Below are 24,876 nucleotides of genomic sequence, written 5' to 3' on the forward strand. Positions count from 1 at the left end.
ATTGGCGGGCGCTGACAGCTCCCCCCGCAGCCGCCGCCGCGCTTAAAGGGGCCGCGCCCGCCATCCGCGCCCCCGTCCGCCGGGGCGCTGCCGAGGCGCACGGACCCGTAAGAAGTCGCAGCCCTTTTAAGAGGCGCGGAGCGGGCGTCACCCGGCGCTATAAAAGGCGGCGGAGCGGCGGGCGCGGTGACAGCGGGGGCGCGGCGCGGCCGGGGCGGCTCCGGGGCCGCCATGGAGTTCAACGTGAAGAAGCTGGCGTCGGACGCGGGGGTCTTCTTCTCCCGCGCCATGCAGGTGAGGCGGGGCTTGTCGCCACGGCAGCGGCATCGCCCGGAGGCCGCGGGGCGGGAGGCGCGGGGGATCCGCGGAGCCAGGCCCCGGAGGAGCCAGGGGGGTTTGCCCGGCCCCGGGGAGGCTGGAGAAGGAGATCGGAGCTGGGTGGGTCCGTCTGCCTGAGCCGCAGCCCCCGGAGCATCACCCGCAGATGCATCACCTCGGGAGCTCGGGGGTGCCGGGGAAGGTCCCAAGGGAAGAGCCCCGGGGATGGTGCTCGGGATGGGGAGGGGAGTGCGAGGAGACATTCGTGCCTGGGGTTTGCTGCTCTTAAAGAAACAAAGGTGCTGGCACACGGCTGCTTTGTCCGTACCCAGACCCAGCGGGAAGGGGTGCAGAGCTCTGGAACGGGTGCCCAGGGAGAGCATGGAGTCTCCCACCCTGGAGACATTCCAAACCCGGCTGGACACGCTCCTGTGTCACCTGCTCCAGGTGACCCTGCCTTCGCAAGGAGATTGGACGGGATGATCTCCAGAGGTCCCTTCCAATCCCAGTCATTCTGGGATTCTGTGGAATGGTCCCTGTCGCTGGGGAGGGGTGGTGGAGGTGCCTTGCACCTGGTCTGCGCTTCAGCCCCTCGGGAGGAGCAGGAGATCCCGGGGCCTGCGAAGACACTGGGATGTTCAAGGGATGGGATGAGCTGCTGAGAGTGAGCAGGTCAGGTCTCATGGGGTTGCTGAGGCATCAGGACCATGCGAGGAAATGTCTGGAGCTGAGTCGGGGTGGGGTGAGGTTGAGTATTAGGAAAAGGTTCTTCCCCCAGAGGGTGGTGGGGCACTGAACAGGCTCCCCAGGGCAGTGGTCACAGTCCCAAGGGCTACAGAGCTCAAGAAGCATTTGGACAATGCTCTCAGGCACAGGGGGGATTCTTTGGGCTGTTTCTGAGCAGGGCCAATTGTACTTTGATGATCCTTGCGGGTCCTCAGAATATTCTGATATTCACAACTTGAGATCAGGAGCTTCTTGGGGATGAACTGACCCTCCTGGAGCTGTGAAGAAATTTGGGTACACGTGTGCAGCAGATGTGCAGCAGGTGGTGAGATGGGGCTGCTGAGTGTGTTCATTTCTTGGGCATAAGAACTGGAATATTGCTCTTGTTTGACCAGGAGAGGAGAGAGGCAGGTCAGAACTGGTTGGGATCCTGCCTGGAAAGTGAAGCCCAGACTCTGGGACTGGGCTTCTTGCTCTACCTATTGTGTGGGGGCTGGTAAACAAACAGCAGAGCTGCCTTGTTCCAGACCTTCTGTGCAGGGGAGTAATTCTGGCTCTATTGAGAACTGGTCTCCTGTAAGCAGATATCAGCTCCTGTAGCCGTGCCAGTGAGTCATATGTTATGAAAAAGAAAGATATTAACTACAGGTGCAAAATAAGGAGCAGATGGAAGGCCTAAAGATGCCGTTCTCATGCAAATGACCTTGGATGCAGAAGAAATGCTAGAAAGAAATCTTGTGTTTAGAAGCCTTATTGTAAGTCTCTGGTAAGTGTTTTTTAGCTCCAAGGCGTAGGAAGGAGACAGGCCTGGGAACAGTGTCTGCACACAGTGATTCCAGAGCAAGGAGGCGTTTATAAATCGTGGCTTCTGCTTGCTACACCTACTCCACTGTCTCGTACATGAATATTCATATGCCTAATTACAGTAGTAATTTCTTGAAATCAAATGAGCACTGGCACTTGTGGACAGTGAGCAGGTGTGTAAGGAGGGGGAACTGGAAGGAAAGAGATCTCTGAGGCTGAAAACCACCTCATGAAGTGTCACTGCTGGGGGAATTCAGCCTTTTTGGGTCCTCACAGACTCCTGGTGTGGGTGAGCCCTGCCCTTTCTCCCCCGAGAGCCGCCAGTGACAGCTGAGGTCTGCTGTGGGCAGTAAGGGCTGGGTTTGTAGCACTCTTTAGCACTGCAGATCTTCTAGGACGGGAATAAGCTGTCTAGAAAAAGCTGTTTTCTGTAGCATTTGGAGATGCTTTCTCCAGCTCCAGGCATTTAACAAAGTGATGTTTTACTGGAACTGCAGCAACTGGAGATAAATGGACTGGCCATTATGTGCTGTTCCACTCAGACAGCATTAGCTCCTGCTGTCTGGCAGAGCTGTCTGACCAACACACAGGAGCTTCACTCAAACTGGAATTGGGGCTCAGCTGGGGGAAAGGAGACAGGGCATGGTCAGCACAACACCTCTGGGCTGGCTCAGGGCAGGAGCTGATTTGAAACCTGTCAAATACAACCCAACGTAGGTGCTGGAAGAAGGATTTTGGACTAGGCTCCTCATGACAAAAACAACCCAATCAAAACAGCTCAAACCCACTGCTGCCTTTACATGGCTCTTCCTCGCTCAGGCATCAGTCACAGGGCTCCTCCAGAAAAGCAGAGCAGACAGTAAAGGTGGGGTAGGAAAGTAGTGGACAGCTCTGCTACCCTGGGAGTGGGGAACAAGCTTCTAGGCTGGGGCAGCTGCAAGGATATAGAGCTTGTGTAGGATTCAGCATCTCACCTGAGCATGGCCTGTATTGACACTTGCACTACCAGTTGCAGCCATCAGATCAGTATTCTCTGAGGGGATGTGGCACCTGCAGACAGATTCCAAACAGGTCACTCTTCACTTGAAGGAGGGCCTCTCCCTTTGATCAGATGCACCTTCCAGTTATCAATGAGTGGGTCTGATCCCAAACCTTGGCCAGTGGAAGCTGTGTGGCCACACACTGAACGTCTCTGTTCTAGATAGGCTGCAAGGCAGGCTCTTTCAGAGAGGTCTGGAAATAATTGTAGGTGTCTGTCTTTTGTCAGTTCTGATGTAAACAGGCTCTGGGTGAAAATGCCTAAGTGTGAGTACAGCTTTTGGGTGCTTACTCCCCCACTAATGTCATTACTAGAACGGCTAGAGGCTGACTTACTCTCTCTTGAAGCTCCTGCAGACAGACTCCCCCAGCTTCCTGAATTCTGGTGATAAAATAGACTTTTATCATTAGTAGATAAAATAAACCCTCTGCTTGCTGACCTTACTGGTGTTCACACTTTAAAAGTTCAGAGAGCAGAAGGTGACCCAAGGAAAGGACAAGGTCTTGGTAGGGACACCTGACCCAAGCTGCCCAAAGGGATATTGCATACCATAGGACATTGCAGAGCAATAAAACCTAAGAGAGAGGAGGAGGGGGGACATTATTATAGAGCACATTTGTCTTTTGGGGTAACCATGCCATGTACTGAGGCCCAGCTTCCCAGGAAGTGGTCACACATCACTTGCAGATGGGAAGGAGACAGGAAAATTTTTTTGCTTCCTTTGCTTCCATGCACAACTTTTTCTTCATTAAACTGCCTTTATCTTTCACTATGAGGTTTTTCCATCTTATTTTCACCCCCCCTGTTCTGCTGAGGAGGGAAGTGATAGAGAGATTTGGTGGCACCTCATGTCCAGCCAAGCTTAACCCACCACAACAGTGTTTTTTTTTCCTCTCCTAGATGCCTTGCTCATGAGTTAACCAAGCTGTCCCTGTTAATGACTTCCTTCTGTCCTCTAGCACAGTTTCACTTGGCTCCCAGCCTGGCTTTCCTGACTCCTGGTGACCAAATACTTGGAGCAGACTCTGTATCTGGTCCAGAGTTGCTGAAAATCAGGTAGTTTTCAGATGCTGAGTGGCTGTAGCTTCTTTCTTACTGCAACACTGTTCAAAGAGGGAGCCAGATTTGCTCAACCTATTGTGTTGTGCCTCTGATCAAAAAGAGCAAATGTTACTGTGTTTTGGGCATTTTGAGCTATTTGGAGGCTTTGAAAAACCCAACAGCCTAAATCTACTGGCAGGTACAGGAGACTATTCCTGGTTTAAATCTCCTGGCTCTGGTTTGATCATTGTAATTTAAAGTGGAAAGTCATAAGTAACGTCCAGTTGGATAAAATGGGGACCCTGCAAGTGGTACAAGGGCCTGAACTCTGCCACCAGATCCTCTGCAAGGGGGCTGCAGCCACCCTGTTAGAGATCACAGCATACAGGCCTGGGCTTTTATTATACTGGGATTTTATTCCCCTCACTTTTAAGGAGAGGAAGGTGCTGATGCTTTCAGCAAAGGAAATACCATGGGCTATTTTATAGCCTAACTCTGATGGCATTTAGTCACAGGCCTGTTTGATCTATACCTGTAGTGCAGGGGGGCCCCTCCAGCTCAGCACTACTTGCCAACCCCCCTGACATCCCAGATGTGTGTCTGCCAACTCTCTTGGGGGAAAGGGCTTTTCCCCAAGCTGTGAATGCTTAGGGCAGCTGCCCTAGCTGTAGTCCAGCACATCCATGCTCCTTTTGGGCCTGTGGCCCAAGTGCTGCTCTCCTGCTGGGTCACCCTGTTTGCCCACCTGGGCCCTGATAAAGCATCTCTGGTTCCTGCTGTTCAGCCAAGACTCCCAGAGGAAACCCAACCTTCGGCTGAATTATTGATGACCTGGAATGCAGCACTTCCTGGAGAGCGAGAGTGGCACTGACAAAAGGCTGCCCTGCGTTATTAAGCAGCCGGGTCAGCTGCAAGGATGAGCAGCCTCTCAGCACTGTGACCTGGCTCACGATCCCAGGATGCAGATCTGGGAATTGGTTCAGGGCTATTGACCCAGTCCTCAGGTTCTAGAAAACAAGCAGTAGCTCTGCCATGGCAGGATGGAGGAGCTGGAGGTTCTTTCTCAACGCTGCAACTGCCTGTGCTTTGCCAGCCCTGCCTTCCTCCCCGGGGATCTGCACCAAGCCTGTAAATCAACTTGATGAAACCAAATATCACTCCTGTTTGTGGCAATCTGTTGTGAAAGACAGCAGTGCTGCTAGTCTGGGAACAGCAAAATATAAAATACTCAAAATCTGTCTTTTTACAGTTAGGAGGCTTGAGGGTATGATCAGTTCATTTGTTCTGCATCTCTTGATGTCACAGTGAAATCTTTTCAACCAAATTTCTCTGTTACGAAAACAAATTCTCAGGAATATAAATCCTTTACAGAGGAGTTCTGCCTGAAGTGCTTGAGTAGCCAAATTCATAAACTGCTGTTCTTCTACCCTTCTTTTCACTGGGCAGCCAGGTAAGAAGGGATCAGCAGCTGAGACCTTTTGTCACCTAAAATCTCAGATTTCCACTTGCACCAGACAAAAAAACGAGCCAGCTCGTAGGTCAGTGTAACTCACCTGTAATCTCCTGCACTGGCTGTGCTTCCAGGAGAAGCTCCATCTGATCTCATGGCAGGCTGCTCCTGCAGGAGGTGGTCCTGCTCTCCCTACACTTCATGGCACATCCCCACTACTGCTGTGAAGTCGGGTGGGCTCTCTGATAGGTCTAAAAAGTCACATTAGAGGTCAAATGGAGCTGGATCAGTGACTCCCTGTGCACAGGGAGGAGGAGGTAACACTGGGCAGCGATAGCACCCAGTGCAGCCCCTGCAGTGAGGCACCAGCCCCCCGAGGCTGTGCCTGGGCTGGGTTCAGCACACCCAGCTCCTGGGCAGGGGTCAGGGAGACACTGAATGAGTTAAGTGTCAGTGGAGTCACAGCCTTCTATGCCTTGCACCTGCTTCCCGACCTTCCTGCCCTGCTTTCCAACCCTGAAAGGAAGCCTGAATAAGAGATTGTTTTCTGGCCTGACCCTTTGGAGCTACGGGCTGTGACTGAGATTCCTGCCCATCCTCCCCTTCTGGGATAGCCCCCAGGCTTGCTGTGATCCTGGTGCTGCCCTCAGCCTTGTTGCAAGACAAACAGCTTTATTGCCTGACTTGAGATAAGAATTGTTTCTGAGTCCTGGCGAGTGCTGAGCTGTGACCCCTGCACTGGGTTACACAAAACAGCCACAGAGGACAGTGATGCCAAAGATGCCACTTGTTAATAAAGCAAAGGGCCCCAGAGCTGGAATGGTTCAGGACAGTGGCAGTAGTGCTGTGGAGATGCTGGAGGGCTTCAGCAGTGATCTGGCACTGCAGCAATGCTGTAAGAAGCTGACTCAATTCAGCTGATAAGAAACTGGGTTTAGATTTGACAGCTCCAGGGCAGCTGCTGGTGCAGGATAAGCCTAAACTGCAGGAAAAAGAGCTGGACTTGAAAGTGAGATGAGGTCTCAGAATGCTGTCTGGGAAAGGGGGATGAGAGAGACTTATCTTTGCATCAAAGAGTCTTGGCTTGTTTAGGAAAGATCTTAAACAGATGACTCAAGAATTGGTGCCAAATACCTGGGAAGTCCCAGTTTGCTGCATGGCAGTGACTCAGCCCAGCCTGGCAGAGTCTGAAAACAGCTCTGGGCTCCCAGCAGTGACAGAGGAAAGCAGCCTCAGCTGCTGAGAGCCATGTGTGACCCCCCAAAGAAATCAAACAATACAAACACCCTCTCACCTTGAATCTGCTTTTACCCATTGTCCAGAAATGGCATGGGGGACCATGGCAAAACCCAGTTAAAATTATGTGCCAGTAACCAGGGGCTGCTGGTGCAGGGGACAGAACAGCAAAGTCATCCCTGGTCCTCTGTCCCCAACGGGCTGCGGGGGACAGTGTGACTGTCCTGTCCCTGCAGCTCAGAATCTGTCACCACCTGCCTCTGGCAAGGCACTCCACTGGCTGGAGCTCGAATCGTGCTAAACAGGTCGCTGTGTAAACATACCTGGAGGGCTTGTATATCTCAGACATCTGGTAACAGGACTCCAAGGGCTGTTTGCTCCTGCTCTGGGCTCTCCTTATCTCACTTTGTTCCCAGCATTGTGCTGGATGGGAAAGGAACAGAGCTGGCCAGGAAGCCTTTCAGGAAGGGCAGCAGACATCAGAGCAAGACCCCATGGAAGGGACATTTTAGCCTATCTAGAGCTGAGCTCTGGTGTAGGGAAGCAGAGAGGAGAAGGTACCAGCAGTAGATCAGACAGGAGCTGCATTTCAGCTAAGAGCTTTAGCCAGGCTTTAATCTTTGGCATCTTTTAATCTTTGGCCAGTATTGCACAGTACCATGTCCTGATAGTGCAGCAGTAGCATCAGAGACCATTAACAAGGGTTAAAGGACAACTGGAGCCTCTGTAGGATCTCAAATGGCACAGCTGACCAAAGGGTCTTTTAGCATGATCCAACAAGATGCTGGTTCTGTCAAGAGCAGGAAATTGTGCTTAAAAATACACTGAAGTTGGCCAACTTCACTGAAAGGAGCACGTGGGAAATGGGGATGGGATGAGAGGGAATGGGCTCTTCTCTCAGAAATCCCTCAAAGAAGCAATGGAGGGTGTCCAGGCCATCTGATGGTGCATCTCCAGATTGACAAACCTGGTCAGATGTCACTGTGCAGTATGAAAACACTGGAGACTTGCACAGCCCAATTCTCCCTGCTGCTAATTTTAAACTTAAAAGGAATTGCAGAGGGAGGGATTGTCCATTGCCAGTATGAATCTGAGTGCTGAGAAGAGTTGAACAGTGTTATATTTCAATTCCCTGCTTCAGAGGGTGTCCCAGAAGAACAGTCACGTGCTGGAAGTGGTTTTATCTAAATCCTGAGTCTCCCAGCTTGAGGTGGTAGTGGCATTCCCAACCCCTTGGGTTTGCAGGACACAGAGTTGATCAGGAGGATATGAAGGGATTCAGCACCTTCCCTCATGTGAAGGATGTCTGTTGCTGTTCTGCATGAAGCAGTGGAAGGCATGTGCATATTTAAATAGATCCCTCACAACTGGAGTATTTTCATACTAGACCTTATTAAAAGTTACTTATTCTGGAACACCTCTCAAACCTGGAGTCTATTTTAGGTTGATGTTTGTTCTACTCTTGGGCAAAAAATTTGCCCTCTTCCCCTGAAAGATGCCTGGGAACAAAGAATGACATCTTGAAGGGTTTTTAGCTCTGTTCTAAGGTAAACACACAAGACAAAAGCAGCTTCACTGTCCCTTATTAGCTCTATAACACTAAATTTGCTTTGGGAGAACAGACCTAATGACTGCCTTCTTCCGGCAGTTTACTGAAGAAAAGCTGGGCCAGGCTGAGAAGACTGAACTTGATGCCCACTTTGAAAACCTTCTGGCCAGGGCAGACTGCACAAAGAACTGGACAGAGAAGATCTTGCGTCAGACTGAAGTTCTGCTACAGCCAAACCCGAGTAAGTGCAGCTTCTCCTAAGGCTTGAAGGACAAATGTCGCTTGCAACTCAGTGGTGAAAGACATGGCCTCTGGCAGAGAGCCCTGTAGAGTTTGTGGGGCTTGGTGTCTTTGCAGGGCCTGTCCTTCTTCGCTGTGCAGCTGAGAGCACCTCAGAGCCTGGCAGTGCGCTGGGGCAGGGACACCTGCTCCTGGCACTGGTGCCTGCTGTCCAGTGCATCACTGAGGACTGCGTGGGGTGGGCTATCATGAATCCCAGCTCAGGGACTCTCTTCCAGCCTCCCTGGTCTCCTCGTTCCAGGTGCCAGAGTAGAAGAATTCCTGTACGAGAAGCTTGACCGGAAGGTGCCTTCCCGGGTCACCAATGGGGAGCTGCTGGCACAGTACATGACAGAGGCAGCCAATGACTTTGGGCCCGGGACACCTTATGGTAAGTCAGCCTGGCTAATGAAGAAGTCCTGGGAATCCATCCCTTCCCAAGAGAATATCCCTAATACTTGCATTGAGATGAATGCAGCAGGCTCCTTCCTGACCACACAGAGCATCTTTCTGCTCTTTAAATTCTCATAGTTGTCCCTTCCTGGGGGAATTTTGGGTTTCTTTAAGCAGCAGACCTGCACAGAGACACAGCCTTCACTTCCAGCTGTCCTTGCTCCTGCCATGAGCTCTGTTCCTGCTCTCCAAATCAATAGTTGTTCAATAGTGAGTCCTGTTACAGCCAGAGCAGCTGTAACTGCATCTATAGCCAACACTGTCTAATCAACTCATGTTTTCTGCTCTGGTGCTTTTTAATTTGCTGCTCTGTTCCTGTGCCTCTGTTTTATGAGGCAAAGAAGGATCATTCTGCGCAAGCAGGTAGAGCAGTAAAATACATCAGTGCCATAAGTGCCTCAGCAGATAGATAAGATCAGAGTTGCCCTGGGAGCAGTGAAAAGACGCCTCAGGCCAACAGCAGAGTGGGTATGGCTGGAGCTGGTGTGGGACTTTGCTCAGGCCAGGCACTGCTGTGCCTGTGTCCCCCAGCATGGGAGTCTGGAAGCTCTGGGTGAGTTGGCTGGAGGCAACACGTGGTAATTGGTTTCTCCTGGAGCTGAAGGTTCCCGTTGTTGCAGGAAAGACTTTGATAAAAGTTGGAGAGACTCAGAGGCGCTTGGGTGCAGCAGAACGGGAATTCATCCACTCTGCCTCCATCAACTTCCTGACCCCTCTGCGCAACTTCCTGGAAGGGGATTGGAGAACCATCTCTGTAAGTGTGGTGGCAGGGAAGGGGAAGCTTGTCACGACCCTGGAGACAAGGAGGGCAGGGGGAGAGAGAAACAGTGCTAAGAGAACCCCTTATCTTTCCTTGTGACAAAGGATGACTCCATACCTCTCCCCTTAAAGAATGCAAGGATGAGGGAACACCAACCCTAGATCTGCTCAGGTTCCCCCTCTGACAGAGAAGGATTGCCAGCTGATGTGCATGAGGAAAGTAACTCCTTTCCCCACTCCTGCAGCTTGTGGGCACCACCCATCACAGGCTGCCCTGTTTTCAGGAGGTTATCCTGTATCCCTGGCAACCAGCCCCAAAACTACTGCTAAGGAGACGAGCATAGCAACGGGTTCTTTCTCCCTGGCATGTTTTGATAAAGAAATAGATTTGATTCCTAGGTGATACCATGTCCCCTCCTCAACCCTGCTTCTAAGCAATCTGCTCTGACCCATCTCCTGTCCCTTCCAGAAAGAGCGGAGGATCCTGCAGAACCGACGCCTGGACCTGGACGCCTGCAAAGCCAGGTTGAAGAAGGCCAAAGCTGCCGAGGCAAAAGCAGCGGTAACTCCTCCCCTCATTTCCCTCCCCGTCTTTCTGGCCCCAGGGCTTGGCTCACATCGTCAAAAATTAGGTTACCCTGCTGTGTCCTGTCTCTTGCAGGCATGGGTGGGGCAATTCCTCATCTGGGATGGAAGGGAACTGGGAGCAGGAGCCATGTGCCTGTTTCTGAGATGTCCTCCCTTGGAGGAGTTGTTGAAGCAAACAGTTCTGAGCTTCTGGAGTCTGGAAACTTGCACTTGACCCAGGCTCCTGCCTCCTGACTGATCAGGGTTGCTGGATGAGTTGTGCTAGTAACTATAAGGCTGCATCTTCTGAGGACTTGCTTTTCACTGGGGATCTCAAGCCAAGCCAAGAGAGAGCTGAGCTGAGAGGTGCACGAGGGAAAAGCTGCTGGAGCTCTGCAGCAGTCCCAGCCTGTCAGACTAGTTAGGATTCTGCCAGCTCCCAGGCAGGAGTGCTGTGGGAGCAGGTAAGGGGTGGCCAGGGTCAGACTGGCTACAAGGTCCACTTCTGAGCCTCTCTGCTCACTCAGCTCATGGTGCTCTGGTTACAGGTTTGTCTTGCCCTCTGGCTTTGGGAAATTCATCACCTTGGGCACTGATGGGTTCCCTGGAGGGCCTGGTTGGAGCTGGTTGTCATCCTATAGAGCTCTGGCTGTTGGCACAAGGACCTGCCAAGTTCTGCTTCTGCCTTGGGGCCAGGAGCTCAAGTGGCAAATGTGTGCAAGTCAGAATCAGACTGTCCTTGTCAGTCAGTCTCTGGGATGCACTGGGATACCAGCCCAGCAGCCCTGCTATGAGTCTGTTTCTAACCATCTGCCAGCTGGGCCTCTGGCCTTGTCTCTCCCTGGGTAGCCAGTTCCCAGGTGTTTTCCCTTTCCTCCAGCTCCAATTACATCCATGGCAGATGGGGAAGCTGTGCTAAGCTCTGCAGCCTCCATCAGCAGGTCTGACAGAGTGCTCAGACCTACACAGGACAGCTGTGAACAGCAGTAGTAGCTGCCCCTTTTAAAAAAGCCTCCTCTAATCAGTCAGGTCCCCCAGATCCTCTGAAAGTAACTTCAGGAATCTCACATTCCCCTTCCAGAGGGGTCAGTGCCCCCAGTCTCAGGGGGAACTGGTGGCCCTTGCTTTATCTTTAAGCTCAGATCAGAGCAGGAATTGAGATACCTCCTGTGCTTCCTCCCTTTCCACCCTCTTTACCTTGCTTCCTACAGGAGGTGATCCCAAGGCCTCTCACCTACACACACACCCTTGGTTGAGGGACTCCCCTGTAGCTGGAAAAGAAAAACTTTGTTTCCCACTGGAACTTTTGGGGTGCCCCAGGCAGGTGCAGAGCCGATCCAGGCTTTCCAGGGTGTTGTCCCCAGGCCAAGCTTCAAAGCAGCAGAGTGGCTGAAACACTGATGGCAACAGCAGAGCAAATTCAGCTGCTGCTGTGGGGACCCATCTCTCAGCCAGCTCAGTTTAAAGGTGGGGTCCCTGGTCTCTGGGTGCCTCCCTGGCTGCTGGATGACAAGGTGGAAGCTCTCAGCACCGGGGAGAGCTGCTTCCTCTGCTCTAGACACCTCATCTAGATCGCAGCATTCCCTGTAACATGCCTGGAGTCCTGTGTCACACCTCCCCATCCAAGCTGAAGTATCCCAGCTCTCCCAGCTCACCTCTCTCTTGCTGCTCTTCCCCTCTGTACTGCAAATCTGTGTTCCCACAGCTTCTGTCTCGTGATGCCCCTCTGAGTGCTGCTGCCCAGACCCGTGAGCTGCTGTGGAGTACCTGGGCTTGTGCCTTTCCCACAGACTCTGTGCTTTGTCCTTCCTGTTGATGCTGTTTTGTTTACTAACCTTTTTGTTTTGTTTCTTTGTAATTTGCTCAGTGTGAGGGAGATGTGAGTATTGACTGTGCTAACAGTGCTGTGATTTTTTTTTTTTTCTTTAACACCTCTCATTGTCTCTCCCATTTTTAAAAAGAAAATTCATATCTTCTTTGTCCCGTTGGGACTGGCCCTGCAGCATGTTCTGAGCGTGATCAGGGCTGTGGCTGCCTGGGGAAGGTGCTCCAGAAGGATGGGAGTGTCAGGGACCTGCCTGCAGCCCCTCTGGAGCATCCCTTGGGTCCATCCACGCTGCCTGCAAGCAGTGCTCAAGAGAGACAGGGGCTCCCCTAAAGACCCCCTCGGGCTCCTCCAGCTGCAGGCAGGAGGAGGTGGGGTTGGGTGGCCAGTCCCTCTCTGGAAGGGCAGCCCAGAGACAATGACAGGCAGGATGATCTGGTTGTGGTGCTGTTCTGCCCCTTTTCCCCATTACCAGACTGGAAGAGGGAGGGAGGTGGGTCCCTTTTGACCACTGCTTGCAAATACAACTTCTCCATGCACAGAAGAGAAGCTTGCCTCCTTCATCCCATGTGCTGTGACTAGTTTTGGGACTCCCTGGAGACCAGGGAATGGGAGGAGAGGTTTCTTCAGTTGCTCTTGATCTTTAAAAAACAAAAAGCATAAGCAGCTATTTCTGTGAAACATCCTTCCTCCCCACAGGGAGGAGTCCAGCCTACTTGCTTTGCTGGCCTCAAACCTCACTGGTGCATTTTTCTCCCTATACTCAGGTTTAACTTGTAATAGGAATTGCTCCTCCTTATTCCTTCCTCCAGCCATCCCTAAAACTCCTAAATGGTATGGAAAAAAAAAAAAACTGTTGGGACTGCCTGACTGCTCGTCCACACACTGGTCACTCATTCCAGCTGGCTGCTCGGGGCCCAGCAAAGTGGGCCAGTGTGTATAAGTGGATCTGGGTGACTACAGAGAGATTAACCTGGGAGAGAGAATGAGGGGCCTGAGGGGATTAATGCCAGAGCTGGGATCCAGCACGACTGTGCCAGCCCTGCACAGCAGCTACTGTGCAGTAAGGGCTGGCCAGGAGGATTCCTGATGTCAGGCAGCTCAGTTTGTCTCTTCAGGTGGTTCTACAGCCAAAGGCCATACCAGGAGGAGGCCTGATCTTAACTGAATAAAAGCACCACGTTATGTGGTGGTTAATGAGCCCATAACTGTGTGGGAGTGGACTGAATCCGTTGCACTTCCAATGAGGAAACTGGACTCCAGAGTGCTCAAGTCTTCCTGCCCCAGGGCAGAAGTTTAGCTGTGGAGAATGTGGCTTGGAGGTTTCCTCACCTCTGGGATGAAAACTCCTACACTGCCTTTGGCTCTACCTGGCTTGGCTAAGCCGTGTTCCTTCCTGAAAACAGCAGATCTGGCTCCATTTGGAGGAAACATGGCTTGGAGAGAGTGAGAGCAGTAGAAGGCACTGTGGAAGGGGTGCTCCAGTGCTGGTAAATCCTCCTGCCTTAAGGGCAAGGCCCTGTACAGTGACTGTAGGCAGGAGACAAGGGGAAGGAAGGTCCTGCCCACGGAACTGAGCTAATACAACAAGAGCAACCTGCTGGCTGTAAGGGAATGGGAATGCCCTTGGGATTGTGCTCTATGAGCTGATAGCTGTAAGTACAGGCAGAGTTTCTAACAGCAGGAGTGTCTGCTGTTCGCGTATCAGGTGTGACTGCACAAGCCTGGCCTCCACGTGCCACTGCTGAGACATCGGGAGACCTCCCTCCTGCCTCTCATCAGAATCCGAGCAAAGCTCCCAGCACAGGCAGGAAAAAAAGCCACTGGTCTCTTGTTCCACCCATCGCCCAGTGACTCCTGTTGACCCCTCTGGTGCCTTGTACATGACACTCTATTCCCCCCCAGGCTGTGCCTGACTTTCAGGAAACCAGACCTCGTAATTACGTGCTCTCCGCCAGCGCATCAGCGGTAAGATCACCTCCTCCCAGATACTGCCTCTTCCTAGATATTGCCTCTTCCTGCCCTTCTCTGTACCTGATGTAAACTCAGACCTAGTGCTCTGCTGTTTTCAACATTTTAATGTGACATGGGCTGCCCAGGGTTCCTCTGACTCGGCCTTGAGGATTCACATCACCCCCATGCGGCTGCCTGCTCAGGGTCTGGCCCTTTGCAGCTGGGTTTGCTTTCCAAACCAGTTTCCCTGCCAGCCCTCTTCCACATTTCTAGTGGGGATCTTCAGATGGGTTTTTATTGCTAGTGGAGCAGTTGAGAGGAACAAACCTCCAGGAGTGCCCTTTCTGGATGGTTCCAGCTGTACAGTGGCAGCGTCACACATGTGACTGCCTGATCTGTACCGTGGTGTCAGAGGCTTTGTAGCTAGTCAAGAGAATCAAAGATGGAGGAATCTCCCTGCCACCAGTGTCAATAACAGTGCAGACTTTTCTGTTCTGCAAACAGAAGTCATTTTTTACTGTTTCATTGTGTTGGCAGCTGTTCCACAGCCAGATGTGCCTGGGGTGGATGAACAGCCCACTGCATCTCCACTCTGTTGCACTGAGTGGATGTGGCCAAGCAATTGACTTCCCATGCTGTGTTCATGGCTCCCCATTGCACAGTGTCACATTTCTCGTTAAAATGTTGAAAACTGATCATCTTGCTTCCTAACTAGCATTCAGAACAACACTGATGCCTGCTAATAGAATAATCTGGAAGTGCTGGGGAGTGGAATCTGCAGATATGGAAAAGGACAGCCCGGCCTTCTCAGAAACAAAAAACACTATGGAAACAAGGTGGATTTGGTTAATGGGAAACCCATCCCATTTGGAGACAGAGGTGTGTCTGAGCTGACAGCATCAGTGTTAGTTCCTAGGGCGATCTGTCCTGACCTTGGAGAGTGATGCTGGGATCAGAAATAGCTTTGCACAATACCTAGAAAACGATTTCCATCGGTCCCAGGCTCAGTGATGAGAGTCCTGCAGAAGCTGATACTGATGATGCTGCAGCAACTGCTCAGTTCTCCTGTCTCCTAGTGCAGCTCAGAGCCAGCTTGTGGCTCTGGCTTTTCCCTTGGGAAGGTCTGTTCCCAGAGACTGCAGTTAAGCTCTAGGAGACCCAGAGGAGAGAAACTGGGCTTTCGCTGCCTCTGAATAGACATGGGTATCCTGACTGTTCCCCAGGGCTAAAGCACACCTGAAGACAAGCATTTGAACAATGTGCATTGGCATCTTGTGGAGTGCCCAGACACTCAGTTGGACACGTGCAGCCCTCACCAGAGAGTACCTTGATCTGCTTCTGCTCTATTGCAAAGCTGCTCTGGGGAGCAGGTGCCACATACAGAAACATAACAGGAGAACAGATTTTGTGAAGATTTTTAGCCAACAAGTGTCTAGCCTGGGACATCTGTGCCTAGTTCAGTGCTCCCTCATCAGGCTCTGCTAGTGCTGGTGGCACTGGGCAGCAAGAGCAGGGCTTTGGGAGAGCAGCCAGCACTGACCCCGATCGAGTTTGATGATTGCACAGCAGGGCCTCCTACCAGAAGTGCCTGTGGGAAGTGTGCTGGCCCAACCAGTGTCAGGCCTTGTGGCTTCCAAAGCTCTTTCAGAGGCTGCAGTCGGTGGGTAAAGGGCCACCTGAACTCCAGCTGCACTGGCAAGGGTGACCTGAATTACAGTTTACATCTCTAATTAGCAAAACACAAGCTGAGCCCAGGCTGCTCCCCAGCTCTGAACAGGCAGCTGCTTTGCTGCAAGCTCTCTAATCCCAGCATTCATCCCAAGGGGTCAGGCACTGCAGCAAGGTAGGAGCTCTTCATCCTGTTGCTCTGCTTTTCTTCCAGGCCAGAGTCCTTGTGCTACTTCTTAGTGTGCACTGACAGTGCAGAGCAGTGGCTGCTGCTCACCTCGCTCTTGAGCTCGGCTCCTTTCTGGAGGGAGGGGTTGGTTATGCCCAAGGTAACAGCTTTATCTTACAGGTGAGCAAACAGGTCAGCTCTCTCCTGGACCACACGCCCTCAGCAGGGCTCTGATTTGGATTCTAAATTTACATTGTTGGTTTTTGGAGAGGTGGATAACACGGTGCTTTTATTTTTTTCCCCTTCCATGACAGGAGGGCTCAGATGGAATTAAATCCAAGAAAAAAAAGCACCTCCCTTGTTTTGTATGAGTTGGAGGCTGAGGAGCCATTTCTCCTCTCTCCCACACTGACCTTTTGTTTTTGTGTAAGAAGGTGTATGTGGGCTGTGCAAGCCTAAATATTCCTTTCTCTCAGACCCTGCCACGCAGTGTACCCCTAGGAATGATTCCAAGAAAAAACATATTGAGTACCTTAAAGAGGATTCCTCTGGCTTGAGCTGGGGTGCAGGAAGACAATAGCAGATCATGGCCTTTTCTGCTCTCTGAGCTGTCCAAAAAGGAGCTACACCGAGTCTTAGCCCAGGGACAGATCTGGGCAAAGCTGGACTGTTCCAGAACACCACAGGACCAGACCTGGAGGTAGCACAGCAAAGGCAACAGAAGAGAAACAAATCTGGCTACAAATTCAATGGGTGCTGCACTGATAAATGGGCCTGATGTGGCTTAAGTACTGTTCACAGTGTCTGAGTAGGAAGGCCTGGGATCAGAGGGAAAGCTTCCCCTTGCTCCTATGGTAAACCATGCTCCAAAAACACGGAGGTGTGCTGGCAAAGGCCTTGTGCCAGAGAAGCAGTTCAGGAGCTGCTTCTCAGCTTCCTACAGGATGCTTCCACCACCTCCTTCCAGAGCAGGAGCTCTTAGAAGGGAAAGGGACTCATGTCCCCACACATGGCTGAAACTGGCCAGGCCTTACTCCAACCAGTTCCTGATTTGCAGTAACAAAACATCCCCATAGAAGTCGAAGAAAACACCCACCTCAGCACCCAGACCAGTACAATAATTCCACTGAAGTAAGAGATGCCAGTCAGGCTACAGACCACAGAGCAGGCAGCAATCCCAGGAGCCTGGCAAAACACTTTCCTGCTTCAGCCCCTCCCCAGTACAGGCAGGGCCTACAGGTGCTCCTTATATTGGCTGCTGAAGTCTCTCTGCACCTGGGGCTCCCACAGCCCACCTGAGGACAGTTGGTGAGCAAAGCTCAGCTGGGAGAGCCTGGTCCAAACAGAGCCTGTTCTCCCTCTGACACCCACATCCAGCACAGGTGCCCCCAGTGCAAATTCAGCTGTGTCTGGTGAACTTCCCTGACCTGCAGAGGTGACCCTGGGTGGTGAAGCTGAGCTCCACAGGGGTCATGCCCCTGGCCCCACTGGTGTGGGTGTTGCAGGCAGGCTGCTGTGCTCCCAGATCCAGGGGGATTTCACATTGCCAGGACTGAGGCAGTAGTTGGCTGCTGAGTAAAGGCCAAGCCAAGGACCTCTGGGAAGGATCAATGTGTTTTTCTGCCTCCTCTCTCCCTTTGCCATTGCTGTGTGTGACTTCTGTTCATTGTTTCATGTCCTGAAGCCAGATCCCACGAGCAGCTGGAGGTGTCCAAGTCTGCCCCTGTGGGGAAGGAGAGTAGGAAGGAGTCGTGTGATGTTTTGCCTGGCTCAGAGGCAGCAGCCAGCCCCTGCTTCCTCCTTGCTGTGGCTAAATAGGCCTTTTGGCACTTCAGGCTGGGTGGATTATCCCACTAATCTGAGCTCTCTGGACCATGGGTGAGGAACACTGGCCTCTGTGCAGCCTGAGCTCAAAAAGCTCACTTGCCTCTCCACAATCCTAAAAGAAGGGCTGTCCTTCAACACCAACCTCTGCAGCTTCAGTGAAGTGAGCCTTGCTGTGCAGAGGACTCTGCTGTTAATCTTTTTTTTCCTGGAGCCTGTGGAATGCAGTGGCTGTAGCAGCCCTGGCAGGGAGCAGAGCTGGCGTGCTGCTGGCTCTGGTGGCATGAACTTGCTCTCCCATTGTGAAACTGAGCTCAAGGGTGCAGGAATGAGGGGAAGGGGTATAGATCTGGCAGCTGCTGCTGGGTGAAGGGCTGGCTTGTCCCTGGAGTTGGCCTGCTGTCCATGGAGCACCCTTGCCTGTTGGTGTTAATGCCGAGTGCTTCGCGACGTCTCCAACACTGATCTCCTTTCCTGTTGCTCTGTGGCCCCTACAGCTTTGGAGCGACGAGGTGGAAAAAGTAAGTATCCAGCTGGAATTGTGCTCAAACCTTCTGGGGGTGTTCAGGGGACAGGGGTGCTGTGGAGCCCTTCCTGCTCGCAGGCAGGGGAGGATCAGGGGCTGCTGCTGTTGTGTGCCCCAGCCCTGATCCCTCTGTGTGGTTCAGTGCAATGACAGCGGCTTGGGATGAGCCATGGGCCCGTTGGCTGTCCCTGGTGGGAGACACTTCCCTGGCATCCAGGCGTGTCTGCGTGTGGTAAAAGGAGGCTCAGAACACTGCACTGTGTGACAGGAGCAGAGGTGATGCTTGAGGTGTGATCCAGCTCTGCTCCTGTGGCCAAGGCTCTGATCCTCCGTGTGCCTCTGGTAGCCCCTGGCCTAATCCATCCAGCTGGCTCTACACAGAGCTGGAGCAAGGACAGAGCATTTCCTGTGCCCAGCCCCAGCTGCTGCAGGGAACAGCTCGGTCAGGGGTAGGGTGGAGGGAGGTTTGAAGCCTCATGGAGTTGATTCTCTCTGGGTGAGCTGCACTTACCCTTCTGATCCATGGAGGCTCTGGAAGGGAAGTGTGACTTGTCCATGAAGGTGGATGGAGGGCTGAGACCAAGGTGAGCTCTCTGTGGAGCTCCAGCACATCAGGGAACTTCCAGAGACACCTTTTGGGATCCTGTTCCTTTCACACCTTGAACACCCCCAGCAGGCATTGCCGTGAAGCCTGAAGTGCAGAGTGGCAGAAGTTCTGTGTGCTGTGCATGACAGCAGCCTGTTGCTGCCTTATTCCAAAGGCATCTGCAGAATGGACTGGCTGTTCCCAAACCAGCTCTTCCTGTTCTTTAAATCCTTCAGTCCCTCAACCAAACAAGCTGGCTACAGTTAGCTATGAGCATGCAAAGATCTGTTCCTCTATCCTCTCTCTTTGGGTTATTCTGCTTGGGTAGACCGAAGTATGTAAGTAAATACTGAAGTTCTCCATGTCTTGGAGAAGCACAAGACTGGAAGGGGCCTCCCAGGTCACCATCCAACTCTGGCTTTATAGGAAACTACATCCTGCAACTGCTCAGAGTTGGCAGGGAGAGGCAAACCCCAGGCAGCACCAAATGGAGCTGCATCTGCCTGGCACAAGTTTAAATAGTTCTGAATACTGGAGTCTCAGTTCATGGGAGCAAGAATCACTTGGTGTTTTGAAGGCATTGCACTGGTATTTCCTGTTACATTCCCCCTTCTCCTTTAAATAATCCCCTTCATACAGAGGATGCAAGAAAATAGATCAGTTGAGTTGCAGCTTAAAATAGACAAATCTGATTAAAAGACAGTCAGAGCATTTCTTTGTTGTAGCCTGGCTCTACACTGGTAGAGAGCTGTGCTGGCCCCAGCAGCACCTCCAGCTTGTCCTGCTGAGAATACTGGGTCTCCTCTGGGGTCACCAGTGATGTGGCCTCTGCTCTGAGACTGTCAGCCGGGCTGGATCAGCCCTCTGGGCTCAATTCCAGACATGTCAGTCCTGGGCCAGAATGGTCAGGGCATTCCCAAAGCAGTGAAAGGAGCCCGTGCACCAGGGCAGCTCTCTGAGCTGCACGCTCCTGGAGGAGGGGAAAGGGTTCTCTTTCTAGTGAGCTGGAGCTGAGTGGGTGTTGCTCTTCTGTGACCAGCCACAGCACATCCCAAGAGGACTCCAGCACTGTTAAGGAATTAAGGAATTAAGGTGTTGAGGAATACTGCATGCTGGAGAGAACACGTGGGCCTGCTTGTCACCCCTTTCCATCAGCAGGAGGGGAGAGCTGGCACCAGAACACTTGGCTGCTCCAGCACTTCTGGAGAATTCCTTACCAGGATCCACCTGGGTATTCTGGTACTGCCAGAAACTGCCCCAGTGTAAATGCACTGTTTGGTGGTGGGGGAGAGATGGGTCTCCAGTGTGAGTCTGTCTCTGGATTCCCAAAGCCTGCTGTGGAGCTGCCTGCTATTCACCAGTGTTTAATTCCTCCTAGCTCAGAATCAGTAACTAGCCCCAAAGGAGACTCTTGGGTAGAAGTTGGATTGGGATGTTCATCTCCATTGCAGATTTAATTAGCAGCAGCAGTTTGGTAAATACTGCCTGGCCTCAGCCTTTGTTCTGGGGTGATAAAAAGGAATCTACTGCTCTTCCAGAGAGAAGCCTAGGGAGGCTGTGACATTCCTATGCCTGCAGGTGCAGAAAGAGGGGACTAAAGGGACAGGAGCTGGCATGGGACTGGCTTTCCACATACCTCAGGATTAACAAAGGAGCTTCCCTGCTTGATGCATCAGTTTTGAGCTGCCATTCCATCACCTGCAGTGACCCAGTGTAGGATTAAGAAGGAATTAAGCTGAAATGCAGCCAGAGGTCTCTGGGATCCCAACCCAGGGTCTCTTGTGCCTGCTGCTCAGTGTCACAGCTGCACATGGATCCTGCAGCACCTGTGTCTTGCTGCCAAAGAGGGGGTGTGAAGGTAGAGGGCTGCAGAGACAGAACAGGGCTCCTGCCCTGTGCTGCCTGAGCCCCCATCCTGTTTGCAGGCGGAGCACGAGCTGAGGCTCACCCAGACCGAGTTCGACCGCCAGGCAGAGGTGACCCGGCTGCTGCTGGAGGGGATCAGCAGCACACACGTGAGTCCTCTTGGGCACCTGGAGGTGAAAGGGACTAAGACTTTTGGCTCCTGCCAAGAGGATTATAGAGTCCTGCATGTGGAATAGAGGTAGAAGAGGTGGTAAATTTGGGGTACCTCAAGGGGGTAGTAGCTGCAGCAAGAGTTTCTGTGCCTGGTAACCAAACTCAGTCAAGCTGATGGTCCTTTTCCCTCCAGGTGAATCATCTTCGCTGTCTCCACGAGTTTGTGGAGTCTCAGACCAACTACTATGCTCAGTGCTACCAGTTCATGCTGGACCTGCAGAAGCAACTGGGCAGGTAAGACAAGAGACTGCTTTTACTTCTCTGAGGGTTATTGGTCTCCTTACCCCCAGCTCAGGGCTCCTTCCCCCTCCCACATCAATGTTGGGCAGAAGTTATAAAGTGCCCTCACAACTCTGACAGAGCTTCTGAGTTTACAGAGTGGTGACCAGTCCTGGTGGTGGTGATGCATTTGGAGCAGGCTTTGCCATTGGCTTTTTACATTCCTCTCAAAGCACGATGGCCACAGGAGTTTGAACATTCTTCCTCTAAATTAGTTAGATCACACGAGACTCAAATTCCTGTTGCCAAGCAATGAGCCTGAGCATGCTCTGGTGCAGCAGTAACAAATCCCAGATTCCATATTCCGTGCTGCTGGCTGCACATCCCGTGGGGTGGGGTGGGCTGGGATGTTCTGTCTGGTAGTGTCACACCAGCACAGGCCTGACCCAGGAGGGGCTGTTGCCTCTATGTGATCACTCACACTCCTGTTCCGTTCTTTTTCCATGCCTGCAGCTCCAAAGGAGAAATGTAAGTATGATATTGGCCAGGATGATTTCTGAGGGCTCTCCTCCCCCCAGTGACTCTGGGATCTCTGTGTGATCACTGCCAGGGCCAGAGCTGTACCCCCTTAGATAACTGAGCCTGAGCTCCATTACTGTCTCTAGAGAGCCTGTAAGGGCTGGGAGCCTCCAGCTGTGGCATCCAGTTCAACAGCAGCAATGCCCATCCCTTTGCTGAAGAATTAGCAGGCAGAACAGGTAACACAGACCGTGTGAGAGCAGGACAAGGACACAGCACAATGGACCCAGTCACACAGAGCCGAGAGCAGTACCTGTCCAGCCCCCTCTGCAGTGTCACATGTCAGTCTGGTACTCTGCAAGTTGTTGAAACAGGCACTGGAGTCAAAACAGGCAGACAAGTGTCACTTGCTGCACAGTCTCACCTGAGAACTGAGGGTATTTCCCCACATGAAGGGCAGTGTGGGTATGTTACAGCTGGGTATGTAGGCTGCAATTCTCGAGCATCATCTCTGCAGTGCAACTGCTGAAAGGAAGAGCTCGTGGTTCCTCAGGCTGGAGCCTCACTGAACTGTGCTTTTCTCTCCTGTGCAAGATTTTCAGGCACATTCGTAGGCAACGCGGAATCCGCATCTCCCGCAGCCGCTACCTCTCCTCCAGCTGTTGCTGCTGCCACGCTCCCTGCTGTGCCTACAATTCCAGTGGTGCCCACAATTGTTGGGGTGCCCAACACCGTAGCAGAGGGTGTGCTAAACCCCAACGAAGTCAAGCCTCCTGCCAGTGGGACACGCAGGGCCAGAGTCCTCTACGACTACGAAGCGGCTGACAGCACCGAGCTGGCACTTCTTGCAGATGAGGTTGGTGGCTTTCCTGAGTGTTGGATTTGGCTATAACTGCCCAGCAGCCTGTGGTGTGCCCAACAAGGACTTTGGTTCCTTTTCCTGCCCCTAAAACCTGATTTATGAAATAATAGAGTCTTTACCTGGATACCAGTATCTGCTGAGTTGCAGTGAGCTTGTGCTCACTGCCATTTACTATTTAACATCACCCAAATAACTCCTCAGTTCCTGTTGGAGCCCAAAATAAAATACTCCAATACTCAGTATCTTCACTGTGACCCTCAAATACAGCTGCCTTATCCAGAGCCATAGGATAAGCTGTTGGCTGGAGGCCTGCTCTAATCATGCTGAGAAAAAAAGAAAAATCAGCACGTTGGAAACTCTTCTGTTCTCTAGACTGAACTTCTATATTCAGAAGGGATGACAAAGCAACATGTAGAAGTACCTTGAGTCACTTTGGAGAATGAAAAAGCAACAGGGACATCACTGGGCAGTTTTCCATAGATCTGGTGTTAAAGCTGCAGATAGCTCCAGGGAAAGGGCACTGATGCCTGCTAAATGAACTTCAGGAATTACTGTTCTTTCAGTCCCCATCTGACTTAATTTCTTGGCTCTGTCTGCAGAGTAAGGTCCTGTCTAATGTGCTGTCTTCTCTCCCCAGATGATCACTGTGTACAGCCTGCCAGGCATGGATCCAGACTGGCTCATAGGGGAAAGAGGGAACCAGAAAGGGAAAGTTCCTGTCACTTATTTGGAACTGTTAAGTTAAATGTTAAGGAAGAAGAATGTACAAGCAGAATGCATCCCTCATCTGGCACTTCTAATGCGGATTTCCTCATCCGAGACCATTGCTCTCTTCAGGGTCAACACTCCATTGCTAATATGGGAATTATGGGAAAGAAGTGGGAAAACTGTTATGGTGAGGTTTTGGGAAAGGGCTGATGGCACCCAAGACTGAATTTGTTACCTACCAGTGCAGCCTGCTTTGAGGTTAGTCCTGATGGCACAAGATTCCTTGATTACTTTTTCCCTTCCCTGCCCCAGTCTTGTTCCTCACAGTGGCTTTCCCAGGGCGAGCGAGCTGTGTCCCTCAGCAGCTGCTCACCAGTTACACTTCCCTCATGTCTGGTGTGGGTTAGTGCCTGTCTGCCCCTCCCCTCCTCTCTTCTCCAGCAGCAGAATTGCCCAAGTCCAACCATCGAGCACTCCAGTAGGGAAGTGTCCTGCACACCCTCTCTGACATGTCCCAGCACATAAAACAAGAAGGCTGCAGCTGAGATTTAGGAGCCTGTTAAACCCACCCACCCTGCTCACCCGTGGGAGACCAGCAGTGCACGGCTGGCCAAGAGCCACACTCACCATCCTGGGGCCTGGAGGCTCCCACCTACCCCCGTCCCCTGAAGCTGGAAGATTTCTTTGTGGAAACCACCCTGCTACCGTAGGGCCTAACCCCAAACCTCGTGCAAGGGACCATGCATCTCGCTTGCATTTCCTCTGGGAAATTGCTCTTGGACTGCAAAGTTTGCAAGCCTTTTTACAAGCTTTGCTCCCTGTGTTATTGTCCAGGCTTTTCTTTCAGTGTGTCTGTCCAGGCTTGTTTTAGCCTGACTTTATTTCCACCCTGAATCACTGATTTAATGAATGTTTCCCCTCCCATGTCAGCAGTGAACAGACTTGGTGCATCCTAGTGCAGAAAGGGACAGTCCCACCTGCTGTGACCCCCAACACAGAACTGTTCTTGGCCATACACACACCATGACCCAGGCTGTCCTGGAGGGATGGGTTGGTTTAGCTCAGGTGTGTGTGTGCCCACTCACTCCAGAATGAACTCCTAGCTAGAGCTCACTTAAAGGACTTCCACTTGATGTATCATGAGTTTTCCACTCAAGCTGGATGGAAGAGAAACTCACCTGCACCAAGCTCTCTGTTCACAACCTTCCCCTGGGTATGTCAGAACTAACTTTGCTTGTTTATTGATCTTTTGCACTTTCCCCAAAGGTATCGTGACCATTCTAATGTAACGGGCACTGAGCACCTGTGTTTGTGGGGCTCATGGGTTTCAGCACTTATTTGCCAATAAACAAACTGCCTGACCTCCTGCCTCAGCATCTTTCTGTGGGCTCAGGGCTGTCCCTGCTCCCCAGCCACAGGGCTGTGGAGACAAGCAGGGAGACAAAGGGAGCAGCTCAGGTGAAAGCAGTGCCCTCCTGCTATACTCTAGGCTTGGAAGCTGGGGTTAAAAGCAAAACAAAGCTGCTCATCCTTCCTGTCCCACCTGACACTCCCAACACACTGTGAGAGCCTTGTGGTTCCTTTCCCAGCTGATGCATCTCAGTTGTACTACAGCTTCAGGGGCTCTGAGAAACAACAGCTCTTCCTGCACCTGAAGCAAAAATAGAGCAGCAGCATGACTTCAGCTGCTGAGAGACCCAAGTGCTATTCTAGATCT

General features: G+C 52.0%; 1 protein-coding gene across 8 annotated transcripts; it reads left to right on the plus strand.

Annotated features, from left to right (window-relative positions):
- Positions 1–163: 163 nt before the first annotated feature.
- SH3GLB2 (SH3 domain containing GRB2 like, endophilin B2) lies at positions 164–24,521 on the plus strand. Of its 8 annotated transcripts, XM_048325458.1 has the most exons (13): positions 164–294; positions 8,263–8,404; positions 8,705–8,833; positions 9,516–9,649; positions 10,124–10,216; positions 12,089–12,100; positions 13,952–14,014; positions 18,158–18,181; positions 20,698–20,787; positions 20,985–21,085; positions 21,584–21,598; positions 22,184–22,445; positions 23,089–24,521. In XM_048325458.1, the coding sequence occupies exons 1-13, from the start codon at positions 232–234 to the stop codon at positions 23,194–23,196; spliced, it is 1,236 nt and encodes a 411-aa protein (XP_048181415.1). In that variant the 5' UTR covers positions 164–231; the 3' UTR covers positions 23,197–24,521. The 8 variants fall into 8 exon arrangements, with proteins under 8 accessions (XP_048181415.1, XP_048181418.1, XP_048181420.1 ...); XM_048325461.1 differs by lacking the exon at positions 21,584–21,598; XM_048325463.1 differs by lacking the exon at positions 13,952–14,014.
- The last annotated feature ends 355 nt before the right edge of the window (positions 24,522–24,876 follow it).

Source organism: Corvus hawaiiensis, chromosome 21 (genome assembly GCF_020740725.1).
Source record: "Corvus hawaiiensis isolate bCorHaw1 chromosome 21, bCorHaw1.pri.cur, whole genome shotgun sequence".
NCBI lineage: Eukaryota > Metazoa > Chordata > Aves > Passeriformes > Corvidae > Corvus > Corvus hawaiiensis.